The sequence below is a fragment of the Aegilops tauschii genome, chromosome 6 (genome assembly GCF_002575655.3).
Source record: "Aegilops tauschii subsp. strangulata cultivar AL8/78 chromosome 6, Aet v6.0, whole genome shotgun sequence".
Taxonomy (NCBI): domain Eukaryota; kingdom Viridiplantae; phylum Streptophyta; class Magnoliopsida; order Poales; family Poaceae; genus Aegilops; species Aegilops tauschii.
Genome location: NC_053040.3, coordinates 334,673,340 through 334,681,537, shown reverse-complemented (window position 1 = coordinate 334,681,537; position 8,198 = coordinate 334,673,340). Strand labels below are relative to the sequence as shown.

Below are 8,198 nucleotides of genomic sequence, written 5' to 3'. Positions count from 1 at the left end.
AACAAATATCACCTAAAACCGTCTCCTAAAACTTTTACGAAACAGAAAAATGTTCACATTTTTTTTTAAAATCGCATATTTGAAAAAAGTTCAAGAATATGAAAACAAAATCAGGAATTTCATAAAAGGTCTTAAAGCTCTTCAATTTGAATTTTTTTTTCTCAAATTTTAAAAAAATTCATGAATTTACAAAAAATCCAAATTTTAAAAAGTTCATGGATTTAAAAAATTGTTCAAGAATTTGAAAAGATTCACACATTTTAAATTTTTTTCATGATTTAAAAAAAAGATCACAAACTAAAAAACGTTCATGAATTAAAAAAATCAAGAGTTTTAAAAAGAAATCTTGGATATAAAATAAGAGAAAGGACAAACAAAAAACAAAAAAATAATAAACTGAAATATAAAACCAGGAAAAAACCGATTGGAAGCTTCTTGAATCTTCACAGAAACCGGTCAGAAGCTTCACAAAACCGGATTGTGTAAGCTTTCGGAAACAGAAAACGCAGCATGGGCCAGCCCATTTCGCACGTAGGTCCGTTCGCTGGGAGGGTGTGCGCGATGTGCAAAAAAGCATATAAGATGGCGCCTGAAGCGGCAAACAGGAATTGGCTCGAGTCGTATCCAGTTCAAATTCAAACCCAAGGTTCTAGAACCCACCCAACCCACCATTCCGAGGCCAGAGCGGCACCGCCCACCATGGCCAAGCCTCACGCCGGCTTCAACACCCCGCGCCCCTCCTCCGTCCGCTCCGCCGCCGCCGCCGCCGCTCGCACCACCGCGGGTTCCTCGTCGACGGACACGACTCCCCTCGCCCCCACCTCCATCCCCCGCGCCGACCTCTCCTCCTCCGGCGCCAAGGCCGGTGTCACCTCCGCCATCCGCACCCCCGTGGGCTCCTCGTCATCCACAGATCTCTCCGGGCCCTTCACCCGCAGCTCCGTGGGCTCCTCGTCATCCTCGGATCTCTCCGCGCCCACCACCCGCGACATCGCCTCCATCGCCAAGGTAACCGCGCATACCTCCCGTTAATTGCCTGCGAGAGTCTCGCAGCCTAATCGATGACCTTCTCCGGCCTCTTTGTGACCAACAGGAGGTGGGCAAGCGCCTGGACTACGAGGACGACTCCCCCTTCCCCACCGCCGCCTCCCTGCAGCAGCCGATGCTCGCGCCCGAGGGCCTTGCCGACCTCGCGCCGCTGCTCGAGCTTCCCGACCCCAACAACGCCTCCTCCAACACCGTCGTCTACGCTTCTGACGCTGACGCGAAACACGCGATGACCGCCTCCGTCGACTCCACCGTCACCGAGGTGAGGCTCCCAACTGATTCCGATTTGTGCTGCTCCTCGAGTTCCGATTGCTGGTTAAAATTTTGGAGTGCGCGCCGCGGTTATGGATTCGCGTTGTTTTATTTGAGCTCTCTGTGGACCAAGTTCGAGTTGATTCGATGGAAATTGAGAGCCATTCTGCAGGGTCTGTGTCGAGGTTGCTTCGGTATGCTCCGGTGGTGACGAAATTTGGGACGAGGGTCCGTGTCGAGGAGTTTTCCCGTCCGAATCATGATTCCTGTTGCCGATCAATTAGAATTTGTGCAGGATCTCAATTGAGTTCCGTTTGCCGCTTTGAATTTGCAGTGCAACTTGTTGTCGGGGATTCTTAAACTACGCGGCTACGGCCTATCTGTTCCGTGAATCTGCAAGTTCCTGACGCACTGAAGAAAATGTCGGTGTTCTTCTCCATGCAGGTTGCAGCGCCTGCCGACTCCACCGCCGACGCCGATGGCCCCCTGCTCACGGAGATGGAGGTCGCCCTCGACGAACTGAGCAGCGCCCGCGGCCTCAGCCCGCGCTCAAAGCGCCTCCTCCTCGCGCTCGTTGAGGTCGCCGACGCGGAGCTCAATGCCAACCCGACTGCCGCTGTCCTCCACATTCGCCGCGCTGCCTTCTGGAGGAAGGTGCGGGTCGGGATCCTCGCCGCGACGGTCTTTTCTGTCGCCGTGATCGACGCCGCGCTGGCCTTCGCGCTCTACGGAGCCCGCCGTGGCAACGGCCGGTACCACCACGTGCTGCCCCCTACCTGATGCGTGCACACGAGCCGGTGCCGGTAGATTTGCTTCGCTTCTCCAAGTGTTTGCCGCTTCCGATTTTTACCAGTACTTATGTTAGCCTTGTCGCTCTAGTAGACACATCGTGATGTTTAATTACTGGTGTTTTTACATGCATATATAGATAGAACAGAAGAGAAGGGCATTGCTGTTTTAATTAGTGTGACTGAGTTCTGCTTCAGTAACAGTGCGTGGAAAAATCGGTATTATGCTTGCCAGTGCTAGATGCAAATTGTAAGATCAGCGCCTCTTGAGGAAGACCAAGTGCCATACATATTTGGCTCTTTTTTGTGGGCACTGTTCTGGTAATTCTTGAGCAAGGTATTTGTGGATGCTCGAACACTTATGAGTCTTGAATGCAGGTGTTGATATACTAGAATGTAGAAACCACACTTGTCCAAATTTGTATAAGTCTTCAATGGACTCCATGGATGATATACATCAGCAAGACAGTAGCATTAGTTATTCATCTTAACAAAATCATAAGCCGATGGCACTAGTGCAAATCAAATATGCAAAATATAACAGCTGTCCAAATATATGTGGAGTGGATGTTTCATGAGTCTCTGTTTCGAATCGGGTTAATAGTTGCATGAAGTTTATGGCCCTTTGTCCAACTATGCTTGCACTCAGCTACCTGGTCATGTGAAGTTACGCACAAATACACCTGAACTGACATGGATATGGCAATATTGTACAAAGACAAAAGTTGAGTTAATTGAAGTGATTTCTCAGGTGGACTCACATTGTCATTTCATTATCATCTTGACCACCATATAGCCATATAGGGTGAGTCCAATCTCCATCAACTATCACCAAAACTATCTCAAACAACTTCATGGGTTTTCATCATCCTCTGTTGGAATGTTATATTTTAGATAAAGACCGGTGTTAGCACTTAGCAATATGAACATTGGCCGTGTGGATAATTAAATGTTAGGAGAAAAACAAACTTTGTGAAAAAATAAGCAAACGAATGGCAATCATCTCTTTTATAGGCAGATAATGTTCACCACTTTAATTGACACAACACAGACTTGTATTTGTAACTAGTAAGATGCCCGTGCATTGCACGGGACACCAAAATTGGAGGTGGACGACGCCGGCAGCGGCCATCGCACCAGATTGTTCCATGGCCTTCTGGATGTGGTGGCGAAGATATAAGGCTGATTGGGAGAGACAAGGAGTTGTTTGTAAATATGAAAATAAGTGTGGGCATCTTTTTGCAAAACTGCAGCAGTTTTCTTTGTATGCGTCAGATTTAGATCCGACGGCTATTGATGAAAGATGGCAGGCACACCATCATCACCAACTCAGATTTTTATAGGAGTAGATAATATATCATATGGAGTATTGTAGGAACGAACTAGATAATATTGTGCCCGAATTTCTTGTTCGGCTTGAATCTTCAACCTTTACAATCTTCTTCACCGTTGCATTCTCTTTTCAGGTAAACCCGAACTCCTGGCCGGAGGCAAAGGAACTAGAGAAAAAAACAAATTTGAATTTCGGTGTCAATTTTGAAAACCCATAATATTTTTAACCCAAATTACCCAATCCAAATTTTCAGGTAAACACGAACTCTTGGCATGAGGCAAAGGAATTAGAAAAAAGAACTCTACAAACTGGAGTAATCTCGTAGGTTTTGAAAGATCGTTGAACACATTGTGGCCGAGGACACTCCTTTGCAAGGAAGGCTCGAACTGCTACTTCGTTGCGTAGTGTCAGGGACGAAGATAAAGAGTAAAAGGTGAAACAGAAGGCTCAAGACGACATAAAACAAAGCTTCATAGCCTAGCATGTAGGCCAATTTTGCCTTGCATCTTTCCAAATAAACTTCTCTTCATGTAAGAAATTCACACAAGCTGGGACCAATAACTCTCCAGTGAGATCCTTCTTTTTTAATAATGAGGAAACAACAACTCTCCAACAATCCTAGCAGCCTGGAACGATGGAAAATCTGCCGAGCTCTACTTTTTTCTATGATTAAGGGTCGATTTTATTGATTTAAAATGAAGCATCAAAGAGATACAAGCACAATGAGCACTCCCCCAACATATATATGACAAGGATGCACACATATAACACCAACATATAACACCAACATATACACACAATGAATCACATCAACAAAAAGTAAAGTCATACAAGTCTGAGACAGAGCTTGATCAGACGGATCGGCAATGGCTCAACAACAAATATATGGAAGGACAATTGGTTACCACATGATGAGATGTTGAGGCCGTACAGGTGCAGGGTTCCAAACCCTCTGGTCCTGGTAGCTGAACTGGTCGATGCTACTTCTGCCACTTGGAATATGCAGCGGGGGAAGAGGTGTTTATGCTAATATCATGGGGATCCCACTGTGTACAAGGAACTTCGAAGATTTCTGGGGGTCGAATTTCGAGACGAGTGGAGTCTTTTCTGTGAGATCCACATATAGAATGCTTGTGGCGACAAAAGAGAGGCGGGAGGCGTGGCTATAGGGCTCGGCCGGATCTTCAATCACTAATACCAAAGAGAACTCTTGGAAGATGCTATGGAAAACACAAGTCCCGGCCAAGATTAGAATGTTTCTTTAGTGACAAGCATTCAATTCCAATTGAAGATGTAAGAGCCCATTGCCATATGACCAATTCAAGTGCTTGTGGATTATGTGATGCACCAGATTTGTGGAGGCATTCATTGGTGGAGTGCACCGTGGATAGGTGTATGTGGGCACTGGAGGATGACGAAATTGCTCAACACCTTATTGCAACAACAGAGCCAAATGCACGACACTAGTTGTTATCGTTGACGGAGTCTCTTCCACACACACAATTCACTCGGATAGCGGTCACTGTTTGGGCCATCTGGTCATCGAGGGGGAAAGCTATTCACGATGGAATTTTTCAAAGGCCGCAAGCGACTCATATTTTCACTGACAAAATATATAAGAGACTTGGAGATTCTGAAGGAGCCTAGGCCGATGCAAAACACTGGAACTGCAGTAGTGCCGAGAGGTGTTAGAAGACAGATGGCGCCACCAGCCGGCTATACCGAAATCCACATGGACGCCGGGGTGTCAATGCCATCGAGGGGTGGCATGGTGGCAGCGGTTTGCCGAGATGATCAGGGGAATTATATGGGAAGCTCGGTACTGGTTGTGCCTGGACTCCAAGACCCGGTGACTCTAGAGGGTATTGCCTACAGGGAGGAGTTAGCGTTGGCAGAAGATTTGCTCGTGCAAAATTTTATGGTGGCCTATCAGACTCCAAACATGTGGTGGGAAACATCCACAGGGCAATTGCGGGAGATACAGTACTATTGTTAGTGAGATTCTTCATAGCGCTACTAGTTTTACTTGTCATTTTATGTTTGAAAGTCAAGATTCGAATAGCGAAGCTCATAGTCTAGCCAAGTTTGATCGTTCTTTATGTCAAGAGCGTCGTGTGTGGCTTGGTCAACCTCATGATCCGAGATGTATTCCTGGCTTACGATGAATATAAAACTTGGTTACACCCTCAAAATCAAAAACAAAAATAAAAACTGGAACCAACATGTTCTAAAAAAAAAGCTGGGCCGATCCTAAAAAAAACAGCAGCAGGTCTCCAACAGTCGTAGCAGGGCGGCACGACGGGAAATCGCCAAGCTCTAAGCTATGCTTACACATCCGCAGGCTATAGGATCGATCACAAATCATCTGCATATCACTCTGGGCGGAGATGGTCCCGGAGCACAGCAAGCACATCGGCGCAGCTGACGACTCCGACTAGAGCGCCGCTGAGCTCATCGACGACCCAAACATGCCCGACTCGGTGCGCAAGCGCTTGGGCCATGACGGCGACCAGCGAACTCTCAGCATGACACGCCGCCACGTCCTCCGTCGACCGCCACCGGAAGCTTCCCGACGACATCTTCCTCGCGCGTCTCGCAGGCGCCAATGGCAAACACTCCTCATCAGATGACGTTGATGACGACGACAGAGCTCCAACGTCCGTTGTGTAGGCGGCATCCATGAGGTCGCACATGGCATGAAGCCCTTTGCCCGTGAGCTCGGCTCTGATGGAGCGGAGCAGGAACTCGGGCGGCGAGAAGTAGCAGTCGATGTACGTCATGGCGTCGCCGGCGGAGAGCGTGGCGAAGGCCGCGGACACGGACTCGACGTCGTCGCACGAGCCGAGCACGCCCGGGCAGATCTCTCCGACGAGCGCGTCGTCGTCCGCCACGACGGCCACGGCGGTGCCTTGCCCGATGGACCTCCGCAGGAGAGGGATGGCGTCGAGCGCGTCGTCGTCGACGTGGACGGCGTGCACGTCGTCCCGGCGCACGAGGCCGAGGGAGGACACGGAGAGCGCGGCGACCGGGGAGAAGAGGGAGATGGAGCCGAAGAGGTGCCGGACGATGTCTTGCTGCGTCAGCACGCAGTAGCCGGCGGAGACGTGGTGGTGCTTCTTTCGGGCCCGGGCGTGGAGCGGGACGACCAGGCTGTGCGAGTTGTTGGCCAGCAGCGCGTCGATGGCGTCGAGCAGGCTGCAAAAGTTGGACCGAACAGTCAGTTTTTTCCAAAATGGGTTGGTATGGGCGGCTGAGAGAGACAGTTCCGATTTCAGAACAAAGTAGTAGCAAGATTCAAAAGGTACGGCGGCCGGGCGGCGGCTGACCACGGCCGTATTCACGCACCTCGTCTGTGGATCCACTCGGCGAGTGACGCCGTGATCGCCCACCACGGCCGTGAGCACGGAAACGGGCCGGCCGAGCGCGGCCGCGGGGTCGCTGAGGTTGCCACCGTCGCCGCAGACGTAACACAGGATCTCCGCGACGCTGACCTTGACGACGGACAACACGGCCGTCTTCTTCGCGTCCGGGGGTGCAGCGTCCACGAAGACGAACGGGTCGGCACCAGCGCGGAGCGTGGCGAGGGCCGCCGCGATTGGAGTCGACGGCGGCAGCACACGCACCGCCGGCTTGCCGATGCAGAGGTCGGAGACAACGTGGGACAGAATGCTTGCAGCCATTCTCGCACGAGAGGAGTGCAGAGAACGTGTATTACCGGAGAGCGGGATGAGGCGATACTAGTCATGGAGCGGCGAGGGCTATTTATAGGTGGAGCAGGCGGGATGTGCGATGTGCTGTAATCTTGCGAGGATATCCTATTTGGAATGTTCTGCAACAGAATCAATCCGTGTTTCACCGCACATTACTAATTTGATGATTGATGAAAGGCCTAAATTACGCTATTGTATGCGGAGTAACATTATTTTACTCTCCATGCATGCATGTAGGAAGACCACCAGAGGTTATTTCCAGTTAGTGGTAATACTTTTCCTTTGATAGGCTAGATGGTTAACACCCTATCTATTGCAGCGAGATAGCTCAGGTGTCATGTACTATCGAGCACCAAACAACCTCCCATTTTCAACCATTTTGGTCTGGTCCAATCAGTGCGTGCTACTAGCACCACTTCAATTTGTTCTGCTTCATACAGGCTGGGACAGTCCTACTTCAATTTGGCTTGCCCAAAACACACATGCCGGTCGCTGATACAGTATATTAACATTTGCCACGGCGGACACGACGGGGAAGATGCGTCCTGTCCCCGTACGACACATTACAGCCCAAATCTGAAGTACGAATACACCCATCTAATAGAAAATTGAGAACTGCTACACGTACGACGAATTTATACGATTTTTCCTACGACAGTCCTCAGCAGCCGATTGATCAACTGGCCGGACGAGTGAGATCAAGTCGTACAAAGTCGTACGCACAATTCATCATACGCATAGCAATTTCGTAGAAAATTTTGAGACGAGCAACAGCTATTACACCCGGATGCGGACAAGCCCTGGAACGGCGCGAAGTAGCGTCCCGGTAGACGCCAATCCCACGGTCTTCGAACACGTCGACGAGCCGTGCTGCCGTGCAGGAACAGCTGGGCTCCTCGCCGTACGTATCGAAATGGCCAATGGCAGATCACATGGTGGCAGTTGGGGCCGTATCGCTACAAGACGAGGGGTGACGGCGCCGCACCATGCCCCGCCGCGGTCGACGGCGCTTATCACCTTCCATGGAACTTCGTGCATCGTGATCCCAGCTCACGGCCCTGTGTTCCG

At 50.0% G+C, this 8,198-nt stretch overlaps 2 protein-coding genes across 2 annotated transcripts; one reads left to right on the top strand and one right to left on the bottom strand.

The window, feature by feature from the left end:
* Positions 1 to 619: 619 nt before the first annotated feature.
* Positions 620 to 2,394, top strand: LOC109765458 (uncharacterized). The gene is made up of 3 exons (XM_020324242.3): positions 620 to 1,008; positions 1,094 to 1,309; positions 1,744 to 2,394. The coding sequence occupies exons 1-3, from the start codon at positions 700 to 702 to the stop codon at positions 2,077 to 2,079; spliced, it is 861 nt and encodes a 286-aa protein (XP_020179831.1). The 5' UTR covers positions 620 to 699; the 3' UTR covers positions 2,080 to 2,394.
* A 3,369-nt stretch (positions 2,395 to 5,763) lies between these two features.
* On the bottom strand, positions 5,764 to 8,179 carry LOC109765457 (CBS domain-containing protein CBSX5-like). Its single transcript, XM_020324240.4, has 2 exons — positions 6,766 to 8,179; positions 5,764 to 6,615 (listed from the first exon to the last, which is right to left on the bottom strand). The coding sequence occupies exons 1-2, from the start codon at positions 7,098 to 7,100 to the stop codon at positions 5,793 to 5,795; spliced, it is 1,158 nt and encodes a 385-aa protein (XP_020179829.1). The 5' UTR covers positions 7,101 to 8,179; the 3' UTR covers positions 5,764 to 5,792.
* Between the last annotated feature and the right edge of the window lie 19 nt (positions 8,180 to 8,198).

Excerpts from the sequence above, each read along its gene's own strand:
- LOC109765458 (XM_020324242.3), top strand. The coding sequence starts at position 700 with ATGGCCAAGCCTCACGCCGGCTTCAACACCCCGCGCCCCTCCTCCGTC. Across the intron at positions 1,009-1,093 it reads ACATCGCCTCCATCGCCAAG|GAGGTGGGCAAGCGCCTGGA; the intron begins GTAACCGCGCAT and ends TGTGACCAACAG. Across the intron at positions 1,310-1,743 it reads TCGACTCCACCGTCACCGAG|GTTGCAGCGCCTGCCGACTC; the intron begins GTGAGGCTCCCA and ends TTCTCCATGCAG.
- LOC109765457 (XM_020324240.4), bottom strand. The coding sequence starts at position 7,100 with ATGGCTGCAAGCATTCTGTCCCACGTTGTCTCCGACCTCTGCATCGGC. Across the intron at positions 6,616-6,765 it reads CGAGTGGATCCACAGACGAG|CCTGCTCGACGCCATCGACG; the intron begins GTGCGTGAATAC and ends CAACTTTTGCAG.